Here is a 27,787-nt window from a genome sequence, read left to right as displayed (position 1 = left end):
GAGGAATGTGTCCAAGGTCACAAGGCCAAGCAAAGACAGAATCAAGCTGTCAATAGTCATGGGTGTGACTCTCAGTATCGTCTGCTCTGGAAGTCTATAGTGTGTGTGTGTGTGTGTGTGTGTGTGTGCGCGCAGACCCTGAAGGAGAAACTCAAATGGTGTTCTCATCTGCCATCCATCTTGTTTTTTTGAGACAGGATCCCTCATTGGCCTGGGACTCATCAAGTTGTTGGTAAGTGACTGACCTTCTCTTTCTTCCTCTGCACCAGACTTACAAGCACGCGCCTCCATTACTGGCTTTTTTACGTGTTGTGGGGTTTCAATTCTGGTCTTTATGCTTACAAGGCAAGTACTTTACCAGCTGAGCTATCTCGCTAGCTAAATTATGTATTTTGAGTGTACAAAAACCATACACTAGCTTCTTGTGATGTGTGCTCAGCAGGTGCTAAAAAAATCACTTAAGGGCCAGTGAGATGGCTCAGCCTATGAAGGCACTTCCCACCTAGGCTGCCTATCTGAGTTTGGTCCCCGGGATCCACACGGTAGAGAAGGAGAGCGGGCTCCTCCGGTTGTCCTCTCTCTCTCTCTCTCTCTCTCTCTCTCTCTCTCTCTCTCTCTCTCTCACACACACACACACACACACACACACACACACACACACACACACAGAGAGAGAGAGAGACCACACCAGTTGATTGGAACAGTGGTCTTCAGATAAAGACCCTAGAGCAAGCCCTTGTTTTAACCGTTCAGCTTTCTCTGGGCCTGGCCTTGCATCTTCCATCCATTGTGTCTTCTTCAAGGGATCAGTGTCTACTTGGTGGCAGAACTCATGCAAGACACAGGTTCATGAAGTAGTTAATAAGATGCAAGGCTCATCCTATTGCAGCGGGGACTTAAAGGGGAGAACCAGACATGCCCAGCAGATCGGGCACATGGAGCAAGGGCACTGTGGTAGTTTGAATATGCATGGCCCCCAGAGGCTCATATATTTAGATGCTTGGTACTGATCAACAGGGATTAGGAGGTGTGGCCTTGTTGGAGGGAATGTGTCACTATGGGCAGGCTTTGGGGTTTCAAATGCTCAAGCCAGGTCCAGTATCTCACTCTTCCTGCTGTCTGCGGATCCAGATATAGAACTCTTGGCTCCTTCTCCAGCACCATGTCTACTTGTACACTGCTATGCTTCCTGCCAGTGATGATAATGGATTAAATCTTGAATCTGTAAGCCAACCCCAGTTAAAGATTTTCTTTTATAAGAGTTGCTGTGGTCAGGCGGGTGGTGGTGGCACATGCCTTTAAATCCAGCACTTGGGAGGCAGAGCCAGGCAGATCTTTGTGAATTCAAGGTCAGCCTGGTCTACAGAGCGAGATCCAGGACAGGCACTAAAAATATACAGAGAAACCCTGTCTTGAAAAACCAAAAAAAAAAAAAAAAAAAAGTTGCTGTGGTCATAGTGTCTCTTCACAGCAATAGAAACCCCAAGACAGGCACCCAGGGCAGGGGTACAGCAGGGGAAGCCCCTGAACCAGGCTGGGGCTTGCACAGCACCCTCTTCTTCAAGGCTGGGATGCTGGGCATAAAGGCATTCTCAGAGTTTGGGAGAATTGCTGGTCTAGGTTGCTGCATTTACCTGTTCTGTCCCATGGAGCGGTATTCCCTGGGAGAGGGCCTGATAGCTTTGCTGGTTCTGCCCTGGTGAGGGATAAAGCCAACAGTCTGGTGTTCATGTCCTTTTCTACATACTATTTTGTGGCCTGATGACTTGGAGCATGTTGTAGACTATTATTTTAAGGTGTGTTACTTTTGTTGATGTTGCATTTGTTTAACTCTGTGAAGCTGTGTTACTGTGCCTGTCTAAACACCTGATGGGCTAATGAAGAGCTGACCAATGGCACGGCAGGAGAAGGTAGGCGGGGCTGGCAGGCAGAGAGGACAAATAGAAGGAGAACTCTGGGAGGAGGGATTGGAGAGTTAGGAGCCGAGAAGGAGGAGGACTCCAGGGGCCAGCCACCCAGGTACACAGTGGGCCACAGGGTAAGAGTAAGATTACAGAGTTAGAAAATGGGGGCTGTGGGGACAGAGGCAAAAGGAAGACGGGATAATTAAGGAAAGCTGGCTAGAAACTAAGCCTAGCTACGGCCAGGCAGTCCTAAGTAAGAATAAGCCTTCGTGTGTGATTTATTTGGGAGCTGGGTAGCAGCCCCCCCCAAAATAGTAAAACCAACAATAGGAGCAAGCCACTTACCTCTGGGGGTGTCAGCTTCTCTGACTGTAAAGGGATAGGTAATAAAACCCCTGAGTTGCAGGATCTGGAATTGAAGCGAATTTGGGTAGAGAACCAATAGAGATCAGCATAGCTGTAAGCCATACCCCCTCCACATACACTGCACCCTCTAGAGGGACCCTTGACTCTTAGGAAGGTAGAAGAGGGTGTGGCTGGATGTAATGACAAGGTCTGTGGGAAGGGGGAGGATATCACCCACAAGTCAGTTCTGTCCATCAGAAATGACCAAAGTAAGGCCCTGAATCAGAAGGATGCTTGCTCCAGAAGGTAGGGATGGACACAAGGCTGTGCACATCCAGCTCACCCCCACCTCTGTCCTCGTCTCTCTCACCATGTTTATTTATAGGAAGGGACACAGGTGGGCAGCAGCCACTGGGAAGGCCACGTGAGACACACAGGGTCTCACATGCGCTCTGCCTCCTGCCCAATGTGGAGCTTCTGCTGAGCACAGGGCCGGCTCCCAGGAATTCTGAGCTGGGCTGGCAGGTGGCAGGCCTGCCTTGCCGTCTGTGTTGGTGTGCTGCTCTGGATGCCTGGCTGGAATCTCCTCCACAGGAGGATGGGTGTGGATGTCAAGCAAGGACCATCAACCCGGGGACAGAGGCTGGCACTTGAATTCAGAGCTGGAGTCATTCATTCATTCACCCATTCATTTCATTGACTGTCACCAGCCAGTGTGATGAGCAGGAGTGGGCTGAATCTCAAGGACACGGGGACAATTCAGCAGCTTCTTTTGCCGTCTAGAGGCACATGACATCCCTGGGGATAGAAATTATGTGAGCTGAGGAGGTAGCAGGTTACAAAATGAAGATGCCATGTGGGGTCAATAACCATGGAGAAACGAGTGCCAGGAGGCACTGTAAACTCGCAGGCATGCTGGTGTGGGGAACCTGCAGAACCAAGACAATGCAAGGCTTCAATGGCCAGACAGCCATTGTTACTGCTAGCATCTCCATCATCATCGCTATTTTGAGACAAGGTTTCCTGTAGCCCAGGCTAGCCTTGAACTCTGAGGATAACCTTGCATTTCTGATCCTTTTGCCCTCACTTCCCAGGTGCCGGGATTACAAGCATTTGCCACAATACCTGGTTTTATGAAGTGCTGGAATCGAACCCAGGGCTTTGGGCATGCTAGGCAAGCACTGTACTAGTTGAACTACATCCTCAGTCCATGCTCATTATTACCGATAACAACAACAATAAACAAGGTCTTCTTTATGGGCCTGCCTGACCTAGAACTCCCTGCATCAGTGGTCCTCAACCATGGGTTGAGGTCTCTTTTTGGGTCGAACGACCCTTTCACAGAGGTCTCCTATCTGACATCCTGCACATCAGATAGTTACATTATGACTCACAACAGTAGCAAAATTACAGTTATGAAGTAGCAGTGAAGATAATTGTGTGGCTGGGGTCATCACAACGTGAGGCCTGTATTGAAGGGTCCCAGCCTCAGGCAGGTTGAGAACCACTGGCCTGTACAGACCAGTTTGGCTTTGAATTGACAGCAATGCTTGGGCCTCTGCCTCCCAAGTGCTAGGATTACAGGCGTGAGACTCTGTGCCTGGTTTGACCTCATTATTAACCTGAAAACCTCAGGAGAAGCCTGGAGAGATGGCTCAGCAGTTAAAAGCACTTGTTCTTGCTAGAAGAACCAGGTTCGATCCCCAGCACCCACACAGCAGATCACAACTGCCCACAACTCCAGTTCCAGGGGATACAACACCTTCTTATGACTTCTGTGGGCACCAGGCACACATGTGGTGCACAGACATGCACATGAGCAAAACATATAAAATATATCAAAAAATTTTTAAACTTAGAAATAACAGTTTCTCTCCAACTAAAACACATTTAATACAGTATCAGCCAAACTTCTGGTTGGGTTTTAGAAGCAGGGAGTGGTTTACCAAAATTCTTTATTCAATTTGAAAAAAAAATACAGGATCCAGAATTGGTGAGTTTTACTTACTTTCTGATTTTGTACTATGTTGGACGTCCCAGAAGGGGCAGGGTGTTGACATAGATCCCCTGAGTACAGGAATCCTGTGATAAAAAGGCTTTCCAAGACGGGTGAGAGGGCCTGGGGTGCCGAATTGGGCGAAACACTTGCTGCAACACCCTGTGACCTGTGTTGGAGCCACAGAACCCTTGTAAAGATGGAGAGAGAACTGACCCCACAGAGAAGATCTCTGACCTTCACACCCACACTATGGCACACATACTCCCCCATAATACACAAAACCAGAACACACTAGTAATAAAAATAAAAATTAACAGGCAAGAAAGAGATTTTGACAGGTTTTTTTTTCCAGCCTCCATGGGGAAGATTTTACATATACATGGGGGAATTCTGCCTGCCAGAGATTGAGCAAAGGTAATTAGCCCCCAAAAGTAAACCCAGAGATTGAGTAAAAGGTAATTAGCCTCCAACCATGGCCTTAGCTGATCTTCAAGGCTGAAATCACACACATTTAAAAAATAAAATAAAATAAAAAAGGAAAGGAAAAGAAAGCCTTCCCCCCCATGATCATGTCATCCAAAACAATCATTGCAAATTAGGGAGAAAAAAAAAGGAGAGTGAAAATCCCCTCGAACCCACTACACACTGTTATCCTCTACCCCACAAAGCCCAGCACATAATGTATATGGAGTCTGAGAACCTGCTGAGCTCACACCAGGTCGTCTTGTGAACGTTTCATAGCCTTTGAAAATCTAATTTCTGACGGCTGTGTGCTTCCTGTTGAGGCAGACACTACGGTTTATTTAGCTTTTCCCTCCGAAGCTGACCGTTTTCCAGGCTGCTATGATAAATAACGTTTCCAGGGACAAACCTGCTGGCTTTTAAAGTCTCTTTTCTGATCGTTTTCCTGGGCTACGTTCCTACCAGGGTCAAAGGGCAAAGGGTGTTCTAGAGCCTGGATAAACATTTGGCAGATGCGTGCATGAAAGATGCGCGTGCGCAGTCAGCTCGCACTGGCTTCCTGTCCTCGCCAGCACCAGCATTATTTTTAGTGTTTTCACTTTAGCAACTAGCTAAGCTCGCCGTGTGCCGGCGTCAGTGCTAAGCACTACGTAATGTCATCTTCACACACACCTACAGGAGGGGCATTTATTTTGCATATCAAGAAGCCGTTGAGGACTCCTCCAGTCCCTCAGGATGGAGGAGCCAGAAGGCAAAGGAGACCCTGACTCCTGTACCTGCGCCTGGGTTCCCACCGAGCTGTAGCATTTGCATTTCTTTATTTATTTGTTTATTTGCCACTGGGTCTCACTAGTGCAGGCTGGCTTTGAATTCGCGATCTTACAGACTCTGTTCCTCAAGCAAGAACATTATAGGCTGGGGCCACTATGCCCGGCCAGGTCAGAGTGTGTTTTCTCCTACTTTAAAATAATATTTTGACCCAAGATCTTGCTGTGTAGTCCCGACTAGCCTGGAACTAGCGATCCTCCAGCTTCTGCCTCCCATGTGCTGGGTTTAGGAGCATGTTCCGACCCGCTCCCTTCCCAAATATCCCTGTCCTTCAAGGATAAGACCATCCGCTCAGCTCTCGGCGTTTTAAGCCCCACCATCCAAGCTTCCTAAACACGCATCCCCCAGCCGCGGCCATCCTAGCGCGGAGGCAGAGCCACTTTAGCGCAATTAACCCCAACGACCGCTCAGCAGGTCCCAGTGGAGTGAGAGCACCTGGCACCTGCGCCAGTGGCGAGCCTAGCGGACAGCGCAGTCACCTGACTGCGGCGCTCGTGATTTGGTGTCCCGGGACCTAGCGCCACCGCGCGGCCAGTTCTCAAAGCTTGCGCGGTGTGCAAAGATGACCTGGGCACTTACCAGACAAAGTAAACGCGATTGCCAAGACTAGTTCGATATCGGAACCCTTTTAGGGGCAGGAAGAGAGCCGTTAAACAAAATTATAGCTGGGCCAGAACTGAGAGCAGGGGCAGGCGGACCTCTGTGAGTTCGAGACCAGTCTGATCTACAACGTGAGTTCCAGGCCAGCCACCACTACAACATGAAACGGAAATGAAAATCAGGGGCTGGAGAGTTCGCTCTTCCCGAGGACCCAGGTTCGGTTCCCAGCACCCATTGGTAGCTTAAACCATCCATAAACTCCACTTCCTAGGGGATGAGATATCCTTTTTAGACTTCCGCGGGCACTAGGCACACAGCATACACACATACTTACAGGTAAAACATTAGTATACAGGACACATGAAATAAAAATAAACCTAAAAAGTGGGGAAGGAGCGGCAAAATATTCATATACAGGACTGTATGAAATAATAAACCTTAAAAAATGGAGGGGGGGGGCAGAGAGATGTTTAAGAGCAATTGTTTTTGCAGAGGACCTGGGTTCCTAGTACAAGACGGTTCACAAATGTTCGTGCCTCTAGATTCAGGATGCACATGATGTACATGATATAAAGATACACATATGAACAAAACACACATATAAAACAAGTCTTTAAAAAACAAGACTATAAAAGAAAGACTGAATTACACACACACACACACACACACACACACACACACCCCTCCCGCTCCCTGCACGCCACGCGGGCTCTGGATGGCCGGACAGTGGTGGCCTCGGGGGTCGGTTGGGAGTTGACCCCCTTTGAAGGCCTCCGCCCTGCCTCTGCCGGAACGGGCGGCCCTGGGAGCTCAGAATCGCCCTTCCGGGTGCCGGGGCCTGGGGACGCGGAGTCTGCGCTGCCCTGCGCCTCTAGCACCTGGAGGCACCGCGGCTCCAGCGACTGAGGAGCGGCCGCAGTCCCCGCGCGGCGTGACCCGCGCGCGAAGCGGGTCTCGGCGGCTGCGGCGGCCGCGGTGGGGCCTCCGGTCCTCCAGAGGGCGCTCTGCGGGGGACCGGCCAGCCGCCGGGCCTTCCGAGTGTCCAAGCCACAGCCGGGTCCCGAGGAGCCCGCGAGCCCGCGCCGCCGAGTCCGCGCGTGGCTTTCGCGCCTTCCGCCTTCGTGGATTGCGGAGAGGTGAGGGGAGCCTGCGTGGTGTGGGGCTCGCCTTGGAAACCTCTGTGGAGCGCTGGGCACCCGGGGAGGCTGGCCTGTACTTGCATGGAGGCTTCAGGCTTTGTGGACAGGAGAGGCCACGGGATCAAATGCCTGGGCTTGGCTATGTCTGCGAGGGGAGTGGTGGAGGAATGAGGGCAGTGGAGGGACGTAGGGGTGTATTGTATTGGAGGGAAGCTTTTCCTGCCCAGGGCTCACGGATTTAAGTGCAGACGGCGTGGGTGCTGATGTTATTGACATAGGGAGAGGGGAGTGGAATCCCAAACCGGGAAGCGTTGAGTGGGGAGGTGCTGGCGCCAGCAGCGATAGGGAGAGAGAGGCGGTATGGGGGAGGGGTCGGGGGAGGGGAGGTGTACTTGGTTTGCAGTTTCGAACTGCCAGAGTTGAAGAACTGGGAGTGAAGATAGAGGTCTGGAGGCAAGTGTGTGCATTCTCTTCTTGGCAGCTGACCAGAACTGGAAGCACCCGGTTCCAAAGTGGCTTGCGTTTGGCAGGGCTGCGAGTGTGTAGCCCTGCAGCCTAGCCTACAGTATGCGTCTGTGGGCTAGGGTGAGTGGTTTGGGAGCGGAGGGGAGCTGGATTGACCCAGAGTGGTGACCTGACCTTACCCACCCCTTCCTGCAGCTACCATGTTCAACCAGCAACTCCAGCAGCAGCAACAGTTGCAGCAGCTGCAGCAGCAGCAGCTCCAGCAGCAGCAGCAGTTACTGCAGCTCCACCAGCTGCTGCAGCAGTCCCCACCACAGGCTTCCTTGCCCATGCCTGTCAGCCGGTGAGTTTCCCACTTGGGAGAATGGAGGTGGTGGCCTGAGGACACTCAGACCCGTGTTTTGCAGCCTGGCTCCCAGGACATCCTTGTTTGAGTGTTAAATGTCATCAGTTTCCATCTTGGAGGGGACCCTCTATCTGCCGTAGAGAGGGAGAGGATGGAGGTGAGGGGTCTCCAGGTGGAGGGCTTTCCCAGCAACCCTCTGACCGGCCCCCTCCCATCACACAGGGGCCTCCCCCAGCAGCCATCCCAGCAACAGCTTCTGAATCTCCAGGGCACCCACTCGGCCTCCCTGCTCAATGGCTCCGTGCTGCAAAGAGCTTTGCTCCTGCAGCAGTTACAAGGTACGGCAGTTAGCAGCACTCCCCAGTCTCCTCTGTGTCCCACTCAATCTTCCCAGCGCACACAGTGACCCTGAGCATCCTTGTGGGTAGATACTAGGGCTCCACGAAGTGAACGTCCTCAAGCTACTTTGCTACCAGCCGAGTTACCAAGCTAGGGCACTGGCTTTTTTGGCAGTGCTCAGCACCGCTTGCTGTCATGAAGATTGCACGTGTTTGTCCCGAGGCACTCAGCATCCTGCCAGACCTGAGCCTGGGCCTCCATGAATCCCTGTCGCTGGCCTCGAGTGTGAAGCCGTGCGTCCTTGCCTCAGTTTCTCCGTGTGGGGAGGAATCTCAGCCCTTCCTTCTAAGTCGTTCCTGACTCTATTGATAACCCTAAGGGGAGGTACACCCATAACCTCCTCTACAAACGAGAACGATGCAACCTGAGGCCAGGAAGAGGGATCCTGTGCCCATAGTACAACCCAGGCAGAAGCTGGTTAGATGGCTGTCACATGGCAGCCCTACCAGGACCAGTATGGATGACGAACGGGATAATTGGAGAGAGAGAGAAATCCCATAGCAGGTCACAGTGTGTACATATATATGCCACCTTTTTTTTTTTCTCTCCATTTTAAAAGTCATGCTTGTCATAGTGAAAATAATGTGTTAAAACAGGAAAATATCAGCAACCAAAACCAAAGGGGATGGAGAGATGACTCTGTGGTTGGGAGTGCTTGCTGCTTAGGATCCAGTACTCACAACACAACCAACTCCAGCTCCGGGGGGTCTGTCACTTTTATCTTGCCTTGGGGGCCATCCTCCCATATACAATATAACGGTACCTATGCATGCACATATACACATAGTTAAAATTTAAAATAAAGCCATTGTAAACAAACAAAAAACCCAGTGGTAGGAAGACATTCACTCACTTCCAGGAGAGTCGTATTTTGGTATAGTTCTTTCCATTTTTTTCTCTAGGAAGGAGCTTGGAAAGTTTGGTATGATTATTATGATTAATACAAGAAAGGGTCTATGTTGTGTTTTATTTTTTTATTTTTAATTTTAATTTTACAATGCTAGAATGGACTTTTTGTTTGAGACAGGGTCTGTAGCCCTGACTGGCCTAGAACTCACTCTGTAGACCAGGCTGGCCTCAGACTCCTAGAGCTCCATCTGCCTCTCCCTCCTGAGTGCTGGCATTAAAGTTGTGAGCCACTCCACTTGGCCTTGCTTTGAGACAAGGCCTCACGCTACTGCCCAGGCTATTGTGGAATTTATTGTGTAAGCCAGGGTAGTCTTGAACTCACAATAGTCTTCCACCTCATCCTCCAAGGGCTGGGATTATAGGCGTGAGCTGCCACACCCAGCCCCTATTCTGGTTCACTCAGGATATTTGTGATAGATTTAACTTTTCACTAGAGGTATGTGCCCTATGGAAACCTCATTTATCTGTTTCTTTTCCCCCTTTCTCTTTTCTGTCCTAATACCATTGGGATGAACATGACATTGAGACTCTTCTCACATCAGATTCCCAACACAGAGTGACTGAGTCGGGGGATGGATTTTGATGGCTTTTGATAAGTATTGCCAAATTACTTTCCTAAGGACTGGACCAGTTTGCAATGCCACCAGCCACGTATGACAGTGCCGGCCTCACCATGCCCACGGCAGCATTGGGTATTCTATGCTTTTTTATATATACCTATATAAATGTATATGTACATATAATTTACTCAGTTGGTTTGCAAAGGCTAAAGCTGTGTCTTGTTTGTCTTAATTCCCACTTCTACATGCTAGTACAGCTAAAATACTTTTACACTTTTCAAACATTTGCATTTCCTTTTGTGACTTGTCCATGTCCTTTGTCCATCTCGGTTTGAGAGCTTCCTGTCTTTCATCTTGCTGTTCATGAGAGCTGGGTGGCTCTCTGTGATGGTGTCTATGTCTTTGTTTTGCTTGTCTGTCAGATACACTAGTTCATAACTTTGCATCCTTATTTGACATGAGAGGCGGGGAAACTGGTTTGCTCAAGGTTCCAGAGGTAGTGTTGTAGAGTCTGGACCTGTTCTCGGCTCCCGGCACAACTGACCTGAGCCATTAAGACTATGCTGCCCTCTCCTGTACTGCCCCTGAATCTTAGCCTGGAGCCAAATCTCTTTCGCCTTCCCCGAATAAAGAGAGCTGAGTCAGAGGAGATGTATGTAGCAGGAAATAAGATGGCTGGTTCTAGGATAGGGGTCTCTAGGGACACAGACACCACGGGAGACCTCCTGAAGGGGCGGTCTGAAGGATGGTGGAGCAGCTTCCACAGCGGGGACAGTGTGTCCAAAGGCCCAGAGGCAGGTGCTTGAGGGCTGCACCAGGCCCTGTGCCTAGAGCTCAATGTGAGACACTGAGGAAGTGGCAGGGCTAGACTTCCTTGCTCTAGAAGGAACAGGCTTCCTTACTGAACAGGGACCTGCTCTGGGCAGGGAATGGGGTCAGAGTGTGGCTCCAGAGAGAGCCTGTTTGCTGCAGTTCCGGGGAGGGGGAAAGTGTCTTCAGGAGAGGGACAGCCCGGTTGGAGAGGCACGTGGCTGATAGTGCTGGGCCTGGTGATGTCATGGATGGGGAGGATGGGGTACGGAGGAGTGGCAGACCTAGTAGCTGTCCCTCAGAGGCCTCGGGCAAGCTACGGCTGTTTTGTTATCTGTAGAAATAGCCACATCTGCCCTGTACCTGGCAGGCAAGAAGGCTAATGTGGGACTGCAGTGCCTCATGCATAGCTAGGGGCTTCCCACTCAGTGATAAAGAGAAGCTGGTGGGGGACCGTGCTAAGCAACAGCTTGCTGGTTCTCCTATGGTCCTACGCTGGGTCCCTCGAAGGGACACACAGCTGGAGCAGAAAACCCACCCTTACTCCTTTCTCCTGCCCATAGCAGCCCTCAACTTGGCTTTACCTTCCCTCCGCTGCCCTTGGAAATTATCTCTGATATTCCCACAATGCTTTGAGGGACCATGGCATGACCTCTCTTCTCACCTTCTCTTCCCCACAGGCAACCTCCGTGCTTACAACATGACAGCCCCGAGCCTAGCAGCACCCAGCCTTACACCCCCCCAGATGGTCACCCCAAATCTACAACAGTTCTTTCCCCAGGCCACGCGCCAGTCCCTGCTGGGTCCTCCTCCTGTTGGAGTCCCAATGAACCCTTCTCAGTTCAATCACTCAGGAAGGAACTCCCAGAAACAGGCAAGAACCTCTTCTTCCAGCACCCCCAATTGCAAGGTGAGTAGTGCTTTGGGCGGAGCCTCAGGGGTAGGAGTCGGTGAAGAGGTACCCCAGTGTCAGCCAGCTTCTGTGCTTGGGTTCACCTGGCCTTTGGGCAGGTCATGTTCCCTCATTGTGCCTCAGTGTCCTTGTCTGTAAAATGAAGGTGGAGGTGTCTAGACCTCCCAGACTTCAAATACCTCTGTGTCCTTGATGGGACTTTAGCCATACCCAAATACTACTCTATTATTATTTGTGTACTATTCTCTCTTAAACAAGTTTTGTTGTTGTTGTTTTGTTTTTGTTTGTTTATTTTTTTGAAAGAGGGTTTCTTTGTATAGCTGTCCTGGAACTAGCTCTGTAGACCAGATCAGAGGTCCACTTGCCTCTGCCTCCCAAGGGCTGAGATCAAAGGCATGCACCATCACCACCCAGCTAAACAATTTTTTTATTACTTCATCATTATCATTTATTTTTGACATGTGCCAATGTGGGCATGTGAAGGCCAAAGAACAGCTTGTGTGGGCCTGCTCTCTCCTTCCACCATATGGTGGGCCTGCTTCTTTCTCCTCCTTCCACCGTATGGTGGGCCTGCTTCTTTCTCCTCCTTCCACCGTATGATGGGCCTGCTTCTTTCTCCTTCCACCGTATGATGGGCCTGCTTCTTTCTCCTTCCACCGTATGATGGGCCTGCTTCTTTCTCCTTTCACCGTATGGTGGGCCTGCTTCTTTCTCCTCCTTTCACCGTATGGTGGGCCTGCTTCTTTCTCCTCCTTCCACCGTATGGTCCTGGGAACAGAACTTGGGTTACTAGTTTTGATGCCGAATGTCTTTACCTGCTGAAACATCTCACCGGCCCTTATTGATATTTCTCTTTATATCAGCAATGTCTAGTAGAAATAAAATGAGTCATGTATATGATTTAAAATTTTTGATAACCACATTAAAAAGATTAAAAGGTCAAGGTATGATGACTGACACCCATCACCCCATTGCTGTACATTCCAGACCATCCTGAGTTATGTAGAAAGACCTTAAAACTTTAAAAATAAATTAAAAGGAACAGATAAAGTTGATTATACTGCCAGGTGTAGTGATGTACACCTATAATCCCAGCACTCTGGAGATGGCACAAAAGATTTGGAAGTCTTCTTCAGCTACATAGTGAGTTCTAGGCCAGCTGTCCCAAAACAATCAAACAAAAATGAATAAAAGAAGGTAAAATTTACTAACATATTTTAGTTAGTCTAATATTGTAAAAAATTACCACTTTAACCTGTTTTAAAAATAAGTAAATAAATAAATGCGCTAGGCAGCAGTGCCGCACACCTTTAATCCCAGCACCCAGGAGGCAGAGGCAGGAGGAGCTCTGAGTTCGAGGCCAGCCTGGGCTACAGACTGAGCTCCAGGACAGCCAGGGCTACACAGAGAAACCTTGTCTCAAAAAAACTCCAAAAATAAATAAATAAAAAATAAATAAGATCTCTTGCTGATTGATTATTTGTTTGTTTGTTTTTAAGAGACAGGTCTTACCTCAAACTTCCAATACCTCTGTGTCCCTGTGTTGCCCAGCCTGATCTCAAAAGTCTTGGCTCAAGTGATTCTCCTGTCTTAGCCTCCCAAGTTCCTAAGACTACCAGTATATCTCCCATGCCCCATTTTGTCCTTAAAAATCCAAAAACCACTAAATATCCCATATCTATTGTGTCATTAAGCTTCCCACCTTAATTAAACACTCCATGTTTCAAGTGTTTACCTGAGGCTCATGGTCATGGTATGGGACAGGCAGCTTTGAATGTTACTTTTAAGGTGTGAGGGTGTGGCTCAGTGGTAGAACACAGGCTCGGGATGCTGGAGGCTCTGGTTCTGCAAAAAATAAGAATTGTATCACTGCCTAAAAGTTTCAAAAATGTGTAATCCTCATACATAGAATAAAAGTAGAGTACCTGGAGGGCGTGGTCTTCACCCAGCTGCATTGTAGAGTACCTGGAGGGCATGGTCTTCACCCAGCTGCATTGTAGAGTACCTGGAGGGCATGGTTTTCACCCAGCTGCATTGTAGAGTACCGGGAGGGCATGGTCTTCACCCAGCTGCATTGTAGAGTACCTGGAGGGCATGGTCTTCACCCAGCTGCATTGTAGAGTACCTGGAGGGCATGGTCTTCACCCAGCTGCATTGTAGAGTACCGGGAGGGCGTGGTCTTCACCCAGCTGCATTGTAGAGTACCTGGAGGGCATGGTCTTCACCCAGCTGCATTGTAGAGTACCTGGAGGGCATGGTCTTCACCCAGCTGCATTGTAGAGTACCTGGAGGGCATGGTCTTCACCCAGCTGCATTGTAGAGTACCTGGAGGGCGTGGTCTTCACCCAGCTGCATTGTAGAGTACCGGGAGGGCATGGTCTTCACCCAGCTGCATTGTAGAGTACCTGGAGGGCATGGTTTTCACCCAGCTGCATTGTAGAGTACCTGGAGGGCGTGGTCTTCACCCAGCTGCATTGTAGAGTACCTGGAGGGCATGGTCTTCACCCAGCTGCATTGTAGAGTACCTGGAGGGCATGGTCTTCACCCAGCTGCATTGTAGAGTACCGGGAGGGCGTGGTCTTCACCCAGCTGCATTGTAGAGTACCGGGAGGGCGTGGTCTTCACCCAGCTGCATTGTAGAGTACCTGGAGGGCGTGGTCTTCACCCAGCTGCATTGTAGAGTACCGGGAGGGCGTGGTCTTCACCCAGCTGCATTGTAGAGTACCGGGAGGGCGTGGTCTTCACCCAGCTGCATTGTAGAGTACCGGGAGGGCATGGTCTTCACCCAGCTGCATTGTAGAGTACCGGGAGGGCATGGTCTTCACCCAGCTGCATTGTAGAGTACCTGGAGGGCATGGTCTTCACCCAGCTGCATTGTAGAGTACCAGGAGGGCGTGGTCTTCACCCAGCTGCATCTAAAGCCCCCAGCGGCCACCTGGTGGGTTTAGTGTGTTCATGGGTTCGTCTTACCACATGCAGAAGACTCGAGATTCACAAAGGAGAACACACACACACTGTTCTGGCCCTGAAGTCCTTACAGCTCTTTGCACAAGGTCTGCTCTCTGATGTCTTCTAGGGCACAAACACGCTCCTATGTAATGACTTTCGTCCTCCCTCATCTGTAGGAAGGCCTTCCCTCCAGTGAAGGCTCAACCTCTACATGGGGGTTAGGCCTGGCCCAGGTCATGGCCTACCTGTGCACCTGTTTTACATGTAGGGAAACTACAACTGACAGACTGGGTGGTTGAGGCAGGCACAGAACCCAGGCTCCCTGACCCCTGGGTCTTCCAGGGCAAGAGCTAGGTGGGCTCCAAAGAACCCAGCATCCTGCTGTGGGGTACATATGTGTCTTCACCAGCCGAGAGGCCTTAGCAGGAGGAAGGGAAGCTGTGAGTGGCACCTGGGGGCTTCCCAAGGTGCCCAGGAAGTGGTCGGTCAGCAGTGCAGATGTGGCATCTGGCCTGGCCCTTCTGTGGGTCTTGGGTGTGTGTGTAAGAGATGTTAATGCAATTACACAAAAGCAATTAAGACTGGAAATAAGTGAGACCCTGTCTCAAATAAATGACAGTAACAAAAACTGGGAAACTGCACTAAAAGGGTCTGGACCTGCCTATGGTAGGAGCTCCCCGCTAGAAGCTCTCAGGCTCCATTGGGGGGGGGGGGGCTAGACCAGAGAAAGGCCAGCAAGGATGCATGGAGAGGTGGGAGGAGTGCTGGTGGGGGTCCAGAAGGCAGAAAGAGAGGCAGAGGTCCAGGGTGTGAAAGTGGAGAGGGGTGCTTGGGATTAGGAGAATCCCAGAACTAGGAGGCCCTGGGAGGGTTTAGGCCAAAGGCTCTCTCTGGCTCCTGGGGGAACAGGGAGATGACCAGTGTGTCCCCAGCCCAGATTGAAAAAGCAGTGAGGCTAAAGATAGATGGGCAGGCACCTCAGACAGTGACTCTTGAGGTGTTTCAGGTCATCTGCCCTCAGCCCCGTCAGTCCCTTGAGCAGGAGGGGGTTTGCAAGCGAGGTTAAAAAATGGGTTCTAAAAAGAAGCAGGATTCCTTTTCCCAGACAGTGCCTCTGGGAGACAGGGAGGACCCCACAGAGGGGTCTGAAGAAGCCTCGGAGCTCCAGATGGACACACCTGAAGGTGAGGCTGACATCAGGGCAGGGAAGATCTCGGTGGCAGGTGAGCCAGGACCATCTCCTGGAGCTGGCTTCCCTTACCTGCCTTCACTGCAGATCAAGATTTGCTCGTCTGTCCAGATGGCATGGTGAGTGAGATCCCAGTGCCTGAGCCCTTTGAGGCATCAGAACCAGCAGCCAAGAGGTCGAAAAGGTAAGTGATGCTGGCCACATGCTGGGGCTCAGAAGCCTGGAAGTTAGGTCTTGGCCTCTGGCTGTGGGGAGGGTCAGGTTCATCTCTGTTCATACCTGGGTGAGAGCCACCCAGTGCCCAGGCTGGGCAGCTGGGAGGAAGTGGGTCTTTGCAGAGTGCATAGATGGTGCCAGTTTATAGGGTTAATTCAAAACATGTTGCAAGGTGGAGAGCCAATGTTTATTTAGGTAAAACAGGCCTGGACAGCTTTCAAGCTTCCCCGATCCCCCATTGTAAGTAGAGCTGGGGTTAGCAACTGGGTCAGAAGCCTCTAGAAAGAAATAGTTTTGATCTTTGATTTTCCTGTTTGGTTTTTTGTTTGTTGTTTGTTGTTGTTGTTGTTTTGTTTTGTTTTGTTTTTTGAGACAACTTTGGCTGACCTGGAACTCATTATGTAGACCAGACTGCCCTCCCAACTCTTAAGAGATCCCCCTGTCTCTGCCTCCCTAGAACTAGTATCAAAGGCGTAGACCACCACCGCCTGGCTTTTTGATTATCTTTGAATCTTTCCTAGCTCAGAGGAGTCCACAGAGAAAGGGCCTGCAGGGCAGCCACAAGCAAAGGTCCAGCCTCAGACCCAGATGAGAGCGCTGAAGGAGACACAGACCCCAGATCGGCTGCCCGAACCACCAGGAGTCCAAGTCCTGCCGCATTGCCAGCCACAGGTTCTGCAGATCCAGGCCCAGGTGCAGCCAAGGCTGCAGAAACAGACACAGACCTCTCCAGAGCACTTAGCACCACGGCAGAATCAGGTACAACCACAGGTACATTCCCAGCCCCCATGGCAGGTGCAGCCACAGGAGACAGACCCACAGAAGCAAGCTCAGACCCAGACCCAGACCCAGACACATCCACAGGTATCCGCCCAAGCACAGCCACAGGAACAGCTTCCAGGACAGAGGCAGGAGCAGACATTTGAGAAGACCCAGGACCAGCCTCAGACTTGGCCACAGGGATCAGCACCCCAACCAGAGCAAGCGTCAGTCCTGGCCTGTGCCACAGAACCGCGGCCATCATCAGATGCTGCAGAAGCTGGGGGAGGTGAGCGAGTGTGGATTCCTGGGCAGACCCAGCCCTGTCCCCCTTCTTTCTCCACCTGGCACTGTTTAGCCTTGACTGGGGACTGAGGGCTGGGCCCAGAGTCCAGGTCTGGGACCATCCCCATCTTGAGCTTCAGGATCATGGCTGTGGACAGAGAAGCCAGCCCTCTTGGATGTAGATCTTGGGCCCCAGATGGTAGACACACTCTGGGAAAGGAACATATCTGTCGTTTCAGGCCCAGAGGAGGCCTTGCCAGAACCAGTAGGTGCCCAGAGCAGTGAAGACACGAGTCAGGAGGCATCAGCTGTTGGCCTGGATGTGGGAGAATGTGAAAGAAGAGCAGGGGAGCTGCTTGGGGTGCGTCAGAGCCTGACAGAAGCTACACGGGGCTTCCTCTGCTCTTAGGTTTTTCTTCTGAAGATTTAGATGTGATCTTGGTGACAAGAGTCTCTTCTGGTCTGGCCACTCCACACTAGAGTCCCTCATCCCTCATGTGGTGATAGCATTTTAGTCCAAAGACTACCTTAACAAAAACTTCCTTGTGGGACTTGGGTCCGAGATCTAGGTTCAAATCCTGGCTATCATATTGTCTGTGTATGTTTGGGCAGTCACGTAAGAACCTAACCTCAGCTTCCCTATCAGGAAACTTTGAGGAAACAATGTTCACAGGTGTTTCTTGTTGGGGCTGGATCACTATCAACACCCAGATAGTAGAAACCCTGTCTCTGAATCTACTGTAGATGTGGGGGGCTGGGGGCTCCCTGAAGGTCACCATCCTGCAGAGCAGCGACAGCCGGGCTTTCAACACCACACCCCTCACATCTGGACCTCGTCCTGGGGACTCCACTGCCGCCCCTGCCCTTGCCAGCACATCCTCCAAGCAGACCCTCCAGTTCTTCTGCTATATCTGTAAGACCAACTGCAGCAGCCAGCAGGTATGGTGGGGGAGGAGGGCTGGGGACTGCCGGGCCTGCAGGCTTGCCTTCTCTGCACTGTCCAGATTGCTGTCTGTCAGCTGGTAGAGCAGGTTTTTAGGATCAAGAAAAACCTGGTTCAAATCTGACTGACCATCAGGGTCTCCAGAAGTAAACTCCATCTTGGGTTTTTCCCTCTTGTTTTCAGTGAGTGTAGCCAATAACTTACCTCACTGTGTGTCTTAGGGCTCAGCACTCGATATTGAAGTTCTGAGCCCATGTCTGGCCCGGGCAAGTGGAGCATTAACAATAATAGTAGTCTTAGCAGGGCTGATTCTAGTTACTTGAGAAGCCAAAGCAGGGGGATCATGAGTTTAAGGGTAACCTGGTCAACTTAGTGAGAGAGAGCTTGTCTCAAAATTAAAAATTAAAAAAAAAGAAAAGAAAGAAATTACAGTTGAGATATAGTTCATCCCTTGCTTAACATGTGAGGAACAAAATAAATGAATGGATAGTAGTCTTGGCTGGGACTGTCTGGGCTTCCTGCAGCTGCTCCTAGCCACCTGGGGGTTTGAAACAGGACTCGTGAGTACCTGAGTTTCAGATCGACCTGGGCAATATAGCCAGAACTTAATTTCTTTAAATTAAAAAGACAAACACTTTTTTAAAAAGACTTATTTTCATTTTATGTGTATGAGTATTTTGCCCATATGTCTATCATGGGTCCAGTGCCCATAGAAGCCAGAAGAAGGCATTGGATCCCTTGTAACTTGAGTTACAGATGGTTGTGAGCCACCTTGTGGGAGCTGGGAATTGAACTCAGGACTTCAGGAAGAGCAGCCAGTGCTCTTGGCCGCTGAGTCATCTCTCCAGCCCAGCCCTCCAGTTTTGTTAATGCTCTTCCTTATTTCCAGTAGCAGTTCCCTGCGACTGTGGTCCCTGACTGAGCAGGACCATTTAGAGCCATGTTCCTTATCACAGAAGCACTCCTGGATACGGGTGTGGATCCCTTCTGTGCCTCAGTTTACCATCCCTGCCCTGACTACATTGAGCTGTGTAAAATATGCCAGTTGTGGGCCGGGCAGTGGTGGTGCATGCCTTTAATCCCAGCACTCGGGAGGCAGAGGCAGGAGGATCTCTGTGAGTTTGAGGCCAGCCTGGTCTACAGAGCGAGATCCAGATCAGGCACCAAAACTACACAGAGAAACCCTGTCTAGAAAAACCAAAAAAAAAAAAAAAAAAAGCCAGTTGTGGTGGCACATGCTGGTAGGCCATGCGGGAGAAATGAGTCAGAGGATCAGAGATGCAGGATGGCCAGGACGCTTGGAGTTGTCCCCATGGCTGCGGCTCACAGCCACCTCTGGTTCCTTCATGCCGCAGGAGTTCCAGGACCATATGTCAGAGGCTCAGCACCAACAGCGGCTTGGAGAAATGCAGCACTCGAGGCAGACCTGCCTGCTGTCCCTGCTGCCCATGCCTCGGGACATTCTGGAGAGAGAGGCAGAGTGAGTAAAGGCAGAGTGAGCAGAGGCTCATGTGGGGCAGGACACCTCACAGACCAGGCCTGGAATAGACACCCTTTGAAGTCGGCCTGGGGATTAGTCATTGCTCTGCATGCCAGTAACTATAACCTTGGGCCTCAGTTTCCCGTCTATAAAATAGTCTGACGAGGGTTGTAGTGACAGTGTCCTAAGAGGCCTTCCAGGTGAGGACAGTGTGACACCCCCGTGGTCGGGAGGAGGCTTAGGGTACAGAGCCCTGCTCCTCTGGTCTGTGCTGGCCCCAACCATAGAAGCATGATGGCAAGAATCAGGTCATCTTGTGGCCTGGGGTTAGACCTTCTGAGACCTCTTTTTGTCACAGGGGATGTGGTTGATCAGAAATGTCCACCCGGAGTCTGGAACGAACACGTGGAGTGGTAAAGCTGGGTGGGAAGTTGTGGCAGCTGCCAGCCCCCATGGGGTGTTACAAGCCCGCAGGGCTAGGAAGTGTCATTTGAGAAAGTTGTCTCCTGGGACAGCTACCTCGGTGGTTGCCAGAGTGCCCAGTATTTAAGGAGAATCCAGGAACTTGGGTAATTTAGGAAGCCTCACAATTTCAGAGTGTCAAGAACAAAGCCAGCTATGGTGACACACACCTGTGATCCCAGCACTTGGGAGGCCGAGCAGAAGGATCAAGAGATTTTTGTTGGTGTTTTTGGTTTTTGAGACCGGGTTTCTCTGTGTATTCCTGGCTGTCCTGGAACTCGTTCTGTAGACCAGGCTGGCCTCGAACTCACAGAGATCCGCCTGCCTCTGCCTCCTGAGTGCTGGGATTAAAGGCGTGCACCACCATGCCCAGCTAAAATTGAGAGTTTAAAGCCAGCTGCATGGTGAGATCTAAGCTGACTTGTTCAGAATCACACTAAGCCCTGTTGAAGATAAATGGAAACCTTCCCCGGGCTGGACAGACAAGTGTCTGAGTCAGTGGCTGGGCTCTACCAAGGACGAGACAGCAGGAACTCATGGCTGCTCTGCTTTTGGCCTAGTGGACAGAGAGCGCATGTCTGTTAGCTCTCATTCAGAGGAGTCAGGAATCTCTGCTCTTTCCTGTCTTTCGGATATTTCAACTAGAACCCTGGCCCCTCAAGAAGGCACTATAGGCTGACCTAAACCCTCGCTTCCAAACTGCATTGCATTTCCGGAGCACTCTAGAATATAGCGTCACGAACTGCTTGTTTTTATTGTCATCATTCAGAGAGCCTCCGCCAAAACGCTGGTGCAGCACCTGCCAGGTATACTACGTGGGAGACCTGATCCAACACCGCAGGACACAGGAACACAAGGTGCCAGAGCCACTCAAATGCTGCAAAGGCACCTGTGTGTGCCACCGCCAAGCCGGGGGGAGGGGGGAGCGGGGTGGGAGTGGGAGGTAAAGTCTGTTCTTGTCTTCATGTGACCGTCAGTCACGGTGGCTTCTGGTGAGTCAGCCATGTTCCTCTTGGGGCTTTCCTGTGCCCATCTGTTCAGTGGAGGTACCAGCTCACCCTGCTGCTCGGCCTCTAGCCTTCTGGGGGTCTTTGGTGGTCATCCTCCCTCCGATCCTGTCTCTGTTGGCACTCTACCATCCCACATAGTGAGGAGAAGTGATTTGCATGTCCCATTGTAGGGCAGAGCTGAGTTGGGCCACTGGTAGTGTGGCTTCTACCTAGGGATGCTGCGGGGCACCACATGGCCTGCCTTCCTTCCCCAGATCGCCAAACAGTCCCTGAGGCCCTTCTGCACCATATGCAACCGTTACTTCAAGACCCCTCGGAAGTTTGTGGAGCATGTAAAGTCCCAGGGACACAAAGACAAGGCCAAGGAGGTAACCCACTGCCTGAACATAACATGAAGCCTTCTCCCAAGATCATAGAGCAGGGCCTAGAACCCTCAGCTGCCCAAAGCTGACCTAAGCCCCTCGTCCATGCCGTGGGCAGCTGAAGACCCTTGAAAAGGAGATAGCCAGCCCAGAGGAGGACCACTTCATCACAGTGGATGCCGTTGGTTGCTTTGAGAGTGATCAAGATGAGGACGAGGATGACGAGGAGGAGGAAGAGATTGAGGCTGAGGAGGAATTCTGCCAGCAGGTATGTGGGGTGGGCCATTTGAGGCTAATAGAGCTCGGAGGGCCTCTCCTGCTCCTTGAGGGACCCAGACACTGCATTGGCATTTGTAGGTATTAATGCATGACGCAGTTATGGGCTGTGTCACATGTGGCCATGAAAGTAGGCCCAGGGATGATTATCCAGTGACAGGTGAAGTATACAAGGGCGTTAAAGGCTGGCTGAGATACTGACGGGGGAGAGAGGGCAGAGGGAACGGTGTTTAGCCAGGCACAGAAGGCACGCCACAGCAGACTGTCCAAGTCCTGTGAGCTTTCTGTTCATGCTATTTCTGGACAAAGTAAAAGAAATGCAGGTGGATTGGGGGTGGGGAGGGGAAGGCGGAGGACTGGGTGACAGCCCAGTGGTGGAGTGCTTGCCTAGCACGTGCAAAGCCCGAGACCCACTCCCCGGTACCGGGGGAAGTGGTCAGAGGCTTCAGCACAAAGGAGGCTTGAGAGCTCCATCACATGCTACATCCCAAGACCCTGTCTCAAAAAGAAGAAAAAGAAAGGATGAGGGATGACTAGGTGGTGAGAAGCTGTGCTGCCCTTCCAGAGGACCTGGGTTCAATTCCCCACACCCATGTCAGGTCGCTCATAATTGCCTATGCCTCCTGGAGATTTAACATGCACTAGCCTCAGGTACCCACACCCACACACACTCAAATGTATTGAAATAGCCCCCTAAGAAAGGAAGGGTTTATTTTGGCTTGGAGGAAGGAGCTAACTGAAACCCACAGCGCAGTCATCAGAAGGACTCTTGGGAGGCAGGATCGTCGCGTGCCATGGCTCAAAGAAGGCCACCTTCAACCAGTTGTGAGCCGAGGGAATGGTTGGTGTGCTGGAGGCCATGGGTGCACTGCAGGCCCCTGACCTGTGTCCGGGTGGAGCCTGAGGCATCCCATCTGAGCCCCACTCCCTCTCCAGGTGAGGTCAAGAGATCCATCTTTAGAGGAACAGAAGGGTTCAGAGACTTACAACCCCAACACAGCATATGGTAAGACCCCAAGCTAAGCCCTCAGCACTGCAGCAGGCAGCCCACCCTCTGGGCGGTGGGACACCCAGCTGGTGAGGGGGACCTGAGTATGCAGCCCCCGCTGTCTGTCCCCAGGTGTGGACTTCTTGGTGCCTGTGAGGGGCTACGTCTGCCGCATCTGCCATAAGTTCTACGACAGTGACTCAGGATTGCAGCTCTCCCACTGCAGGTCCCGGGCCCACTTTGAGAACCTGCAGGTGAGTGGCCATCTGACTGCCTTGCCGGGGCACAGCCTCTGTTCAAGCTGGTAGGTATGGCCACCAGCTGTTTCCCACAGCAGGAAAGGACCCAGGCTTGGCTCTTTGGGTTATATCCTGTGTGTGTGTGTGTGTGTGTGTGTGTGTGTGTGTGTGTGTGTGTGTGTGGTGTATGTGTGGTGTGTGTGTGGTGTGTGTGTGTGTGTGTGTGTGTGTGGTGTATGTGTGGTGTGTGTGTGGTGTGTGTGTGTGTGTGTGTGTGTTTTGGGAGTGGGGTGACTCCAGAGCCTAGAGACTTAGTAAGAGCTTCAGACAGGGTCACACAACAAATCATTACTGTTTTGGCCCAAGTAGGGGAAGCAGCTACCAGCCAGGAGTGCCATAGGCTGTGCCTAACTCTAAACATTCGTTTGTTCGTATCTAGAAATACAAAGCAGCCAAGAAGCCCAGCCCAGCCAGCCGACCCGTGAGCCGCAAGTGTGCGATCAATGCCCGAAATGCCCTGACCGCACTGTTCACCTCTAACAGTGGCAGTGGCCGCCCGCTCAGCCAGCCAAGCCCCCAGGACATGGCGAGACTACCCAGCAAGGTGAAGCCGGGATCCCCCAACCCCCCTCCTCCCCTTCGGCGTTCAACTCGCCTCAAAACCTGATAGAGGGAGCTCCGGCCACCCAACATGACTGGGGCCCTGATCTGCTAATGCCTTCTAGGTATCTGCGTGGAAATGTTCATGTGTTAGTGTTTTTACTCAAAATCCAATAAAGAGTTGTTTGGCTTTGCAGTCCTCACCAGCACTGTGTCGGGTGGATACAGGAAGGGAACTTAGTATCTCTGGACACAGTGTGGTAGAGGACCAGGGAAGCCAAAATCAGGCTCCCTGAGATGCAGGGTCTCTGGAATAGGACTACAAGGCACTTCTCTGAGCCTCAGTTTACCTCTTCGTGTATCAGGGCTAGGAAGGCAACTTGAGAGAATCCTTATGGCTGGTAACCTAGCAGTTGGTCTTGCTTCTGCCCCTAAGTTGCAGATAGACAAACTGAGGCCTTAGCAGGGTCATGTGACTTGCAAACAGCCGGGACTTAACCCTAGGTGTACATTCTTGGCTCTTGTATTGGCCTCTATCCAGCTGCAGCTCACGGAAGCCAGAGTCAGACATGAAGTTAGGATTGGGGGTGGAGGTCCTTGCTGCTAAGGTTTAGCTATTGGTTCGCCAAGAGGGCACAGCCCTCCTAACCAGAGACAGGTGAGCAGGGCAGGGCCCCAGCCTCAGCTCTGTTGTTTTCTCACTTAGAGGTAAGACAGCCTAGCTGTCAGTACCAGCTGGGAAGACCAGGGCTAAAGTGGAGGCAGTCATCGTGGTGAAAGGCCCTAGCGCCCAGAGAGGCTGACTATATCTCACAGTCACACAGCATGTCTGACTCAGCCAGGCTGGAAAGCAGCGGCTGGCCAGCAGCGCACCTGGTAGGGAGGAAGCCCTGACCTTGCCTTGACCCCGATCAGAAATAAAAGAACCCCAGCTCCATCACATGCCCACAAGCCACAGTTTGCTCCATTTGCCTCCAGTAGCTACTGGGGTCCTTAACCCTGGCACAAAGAGATAAGAAGGGCTGGGCAGTGGTGGTGGCGCACGCCTTTAATCCCAGCACTCGGGAGGCAGAGGCAGGCGGATCTCTGTGAGTTGGAGGCCAGCCTGGTCTACAGAGTGAGATCCAGGACAGGCTCCAAAGCTACACAGAGAAACCCTCTCTCGAAAAACCAAAAAAAAAAAAAAAGAGAGAGAGAGAGAGAGAGAGAGAGAGACAAGAGGTGTGGGAGGAGATCTCTTTAATATGGACACTCAGTCCTGGGGGGAGGGGAGAGAGACCAGAACTGGGCAGGCAGACAAATAAATTGTAGGATCACACCTGGCTCCAGAAGGGATAATGGGCACTGGGCCTGGTCCAGACTGGTAGACCCACTGGGGGATCTGAAGGCCAGTACCTGAGATGGTGTCAAAGCCAGGTAGTATCTACCCAGGCCAGAACATGGCCTGGAGAGGCGAGGGTGGGGCCTGCTTGGGGGCTCCTGGCAGCTAGGGGCTGGCATCACTGGGGTCCTCCCCGAGCTGTTGCTGGAATTCCAGTCGTGTTTGCCGGTTGGACTCCAGCAGCTCCTTGAGGCGGGCATGGAGGTGGTCATTCTTCTCCTCCAGGTGGTCCAGACAAGAGTTGATCTGATCCAACATGGAGTTGATGGCAGCATACTCTGGGAGGAAGGGAAAAGACAGGGAAGGTCCTGTGCCTCCTCAGGGCTGATAGACACAGTACATGGTGTCCCCAGCTCTCCCTCAAGAGGGCTTTGAGTAATCTCTCCGATTCTCAGCGTCACTATGGGGAAATGAGCAGACAGCACAAGAGGAAAAGTGCCATCCTCAGCACACCTTTGTTGTAGGGTTAGAGTGGTCCTGGGGCAGTTTGCCGGTGTCCCGGCTGGTGGTCCTATCATGTGACAAGTTCCGTCTACATTCCCTTCCATGGCTACCTAGAAGTCACAGCCATGTCCAGAGCTGGGCAATCAAGTCTCTGCTAGGCATGTGACCTCCAGCCCTCTGCCTTCAGAGCAGAGTCCAGCAGCTTCTGGGCCCTGGAACAGACGCAGCCCCCTACTTCCCTCTCTATGCCCACACCCCACCCTTTCCTCTCCTCTCGCCTGCTTTGCCTGCCTCAGGCCCTCTGAATGTACTGCGGGCTGTGCCTGAATGCATTGGGTGGCCTTCTTGTCTTTCCTTCTGGGATGAATACCACTTATTTCAAGTCTCAGTGTGGCTATCACCAAGGGGAGCCCTCCCAGGGAGCTGCCCCTTCCACAGATTTCCCTTGAGGAATCACTGGTGTGACTGGCTGGATGCTAGTCTGTACTCCACCTCACACTCACTGTAGAGATCTGGGAGAGGTGACAGGTCTTGTGTTCTCTGCTGTCTCCCCAGTGCCCTCGACGACACAAATAAGCACTTACTGAATGAATGCGTGAATGGATGAATGAATGAAGCTCTGGCTTTCCAGTCCCTGCCTTTGCTCAACTGTCTACCACCTAGAATTCATCAACCACAACAACCCTTCAAGGACCATCTCAAAATACCTCCTCCTCGGAGCCTTCCCTATTTTCCACTACAGCGGCTTCTGACCCACCTCTTGGCAATGCTGTGTCCCTTAGGACCCAAGGTCTGGGTCTGTGCCCACTGCGGGACCAAGTTCTGAGCCAGCCTGTGACTCAGAAACACTCAACTGCCAGCTCGGGACCAGAGGGGAAGTAGCTGGTGGATTTAAGAAAAAGGCTCAGGGAGGGTGTTGGGATATGAGTGCAGATGTGCCTGCCTTTGGGGACGGCTCCCAGAGAGGACATCCCAGACAGAGAATAGTCTGTGAAGGCTGCTGGATCTTAAAGTCCATCCCTCATGGCACAGATAGGGAAACTGAGGCCTAAGAAGGAAGGAACCAGAACAGCTTCTCATAGCTACTTGGTGACAGGACCCTTTCGGTTTGAGTCCCAGCTGCTGTACCTCCGCAACTCCTTATTGGAGCGGGGGACACTGAGGGTTCCAGTACACCAGAGCTCAATTGGTGTGGCCACATCAAGAACCAAACGGACAGCTGTTGTGACCCATCTTCCCATTTCATGGCAGGCTAGCAGAGGGGCTTCATTGGGGTACCTCCTAGCCACTGCTCCTGTCCTGGAACAGAGAGCCTCCTCCTCACCATCCCAGTGTCCACTCCGTGTTACACCGCCCCCTCCCCAGTTCCCTCATGTTCCCACCATGGCTGCCAGCAGTCACTGCACGGTCCCCAACACTGCCCACTGTAAGCCTGATGACCTCCAGTTGGAGGGCAACCTTTATTTATGAGAAAAATATTCTAAAACTGCTGTGACAGTGGATATGCTGTGAATATTTGAAAGCCTGCAGAACTGTACGGTTTAGATGGTAAAATCTATGGTGTCACTTACAGCTCAATAAAGCTTTTATAACTAAACAAAGCATATCCCATCCTTACTGCACAAGTCTTGCCCTCTAGGCAAGGCACCAGGCTTGACCATGCGTGTGTGTGTGTGTGTGTGTGTGTGTGTGTGTGTGTGTGTGTGTGCACTATCCACTTTCAGAAGGAACTTGTACACTGAAATCTTAAAGTCTATCCATTTTCCCTTTAATCCCGACACATCTCAAAACAGGAGACACCAATGTGCCCAATACTGCAGGTGGGAAAACTGAGGTTCCCAAACGTGCAAAGGAAGTCTGTGGGCTGACGCTTCCCCCGAGGTCCTTCTGCAATGCTGTGCACCCCAACACAGGTGGCTGGGGTGCTGACTCAGCACAGTGGGGCGCCCACCGGGCCAACACCTCCTGGAGAGCCAAGCAGGACCCGCCCCCTTCAGCCAAGAAAATGGCTAAAGCAAATCCCAAACCGACAAGCATCTCTGGAGCTGTCTCAATTTCCCCATATGTAACCAGGGCTGGTTAGCGACAGTTCCCCGGTATTGCAGCGTCCAGGGATCGGTTCACTAGTGCTCGCCATTGCCTCCGAGGTGGCTGTGGGGACAGCTCCAGAGCCACCCAGGGGCGGGATGGGATGGCTCTTCAGTCCCTCACACACCCTCCACCCCGGCCCCATTCCAGATCCCAGGATGGTACCCCTGGCAAAGCAAAGGTCGCCTCAGCAGCACCCCCACCCCCGCCCGGGTCACCTGCTTCCCCGAAGCTGTCATTCTCGTCTTCCATTTCCACATCCATCGGCATGCCTAGGTCCCCGTTAGGGCCCGACATTGCGGGCTCGGGCGCCGCAGAGGCCACGCGAAAATAGAACTTGGCGACCGTCGCGCGGAAAGCCGGCGCTGGGCGGAAGGTGCAAGCAGCTGATGGAACGCGGGGCCGGAAGGGTGGAACGCGGCGGCGCACCGGGCCCG

At 51.8% G+C, this 27,787-nt stretch overlaps 2 protein-coding genes across 10 annotated transcripts; one reads left to right on the top strand and one right to left on the bottom strand.

The window, feature by feature from the left end:
• The first annotated feature begins 212 nt into the window (after positions 1 to 212).
• On the top strand, positions 213 to 26,855 carry Ciz1 (CDKN1A interacting zinc finger protein 1). 9 transcript variants are annotated; one of them, XM_036183904.1, is made up of 18 exons: positions 6,867 to 7,274; positions 7,938 to 8,085; positions 8,311 to 8,426; positions 10,017 to 10,088; positions 11,447 to 11,676; positions 15,719 to 15,812; positions 15,905 to 16,001; positions 16,555 to 17,081; positions 17,317 to 17,438; positions 17,822 to 18,016; positions 19,376 to 19,500; positions 20,732 to 20,819; positions 21,227 to 21,340; positions 21,453 to 21,602; positions 22,547 to 22,616; positions 22,731 to 22,852; positions 23,277 to 23,441; positions 25,818 to 26,855. In XM_036183904.1, the coding sequence occupies exons 2-18, from the start codon at positions 7,943 to 7,945 to the stop codon at positions 25,836 to 25,838; spliced, it is 2,451 nt and encodes an 816-aa protein (XP_036039797.1). In that variant the 5' UTR covers positions 6,867 to 7,274; positions 7,938 to 7,942; the 3' UTR covers positions 25,839 to 26,855. The 9 variants fall into 9 exon arrangements, with proteins under 9 accessions (XP_036039795.1, XP_036039797.1, XP_036039796.1 ...); XM_036183905.1 differs by lacking the exon at positions 25,818 to 26,855 and having other exon boundaries at positions 6,991 to 7,274; positions 16,555 to 16,804; positions 16,898 to 17,081; positions 23,277 to 23,762; XM_036183906.1 differs by lacking the exon at positions 25,818 to 26,855 and having other exon boundaries at positions 6,993 to 7,274; positions 16,555 to 16,792; positions 16,898 to 17,081; positions 23,277 to 23,762.
• On the bottom strand, positions 24,660 to 27,787 carry C4H9orf16 (chromosome 4 C9orf16 homolog). Its single transcript, XM_036183910.1, has 2 exons — positions 27,569 to 27,787; positions 24,660 to 25,096 (listed from the first exon to the last, which is right to left on the bottom strand). The coding sequence occupies exons 1-2, from the start codon at positions 27,645 to 27,647 to the stop codon at positions 24,924 to 24,926; spliced, it is 252 nt and encodes an 83-aa protein (XP_036039803.1). The 5' UTR covers positions 27,648 to 27,787; the 3' UTR covers positions 24,660 to 24,923.

The sequence above is a fragment of the Onychomys torridus genome, chromosome 4, assembly GCF_903995425.1.
Source record: "Onychomys torridus chromosome 4, mOncTor1.1, whole genome shotgun sequence".
NCBI classification, from domain to species: domain Eukaryota; kingdom Metazoa; phylum Chordata; class Mammalia; order Rodentia; family Cricetidae; genus Onychomys; species Onychomys torridus.
Note: the sequence above shows the minus strand (reverse complement) of the source record. Positions and strands in the feature narration are given on the sequence as shown.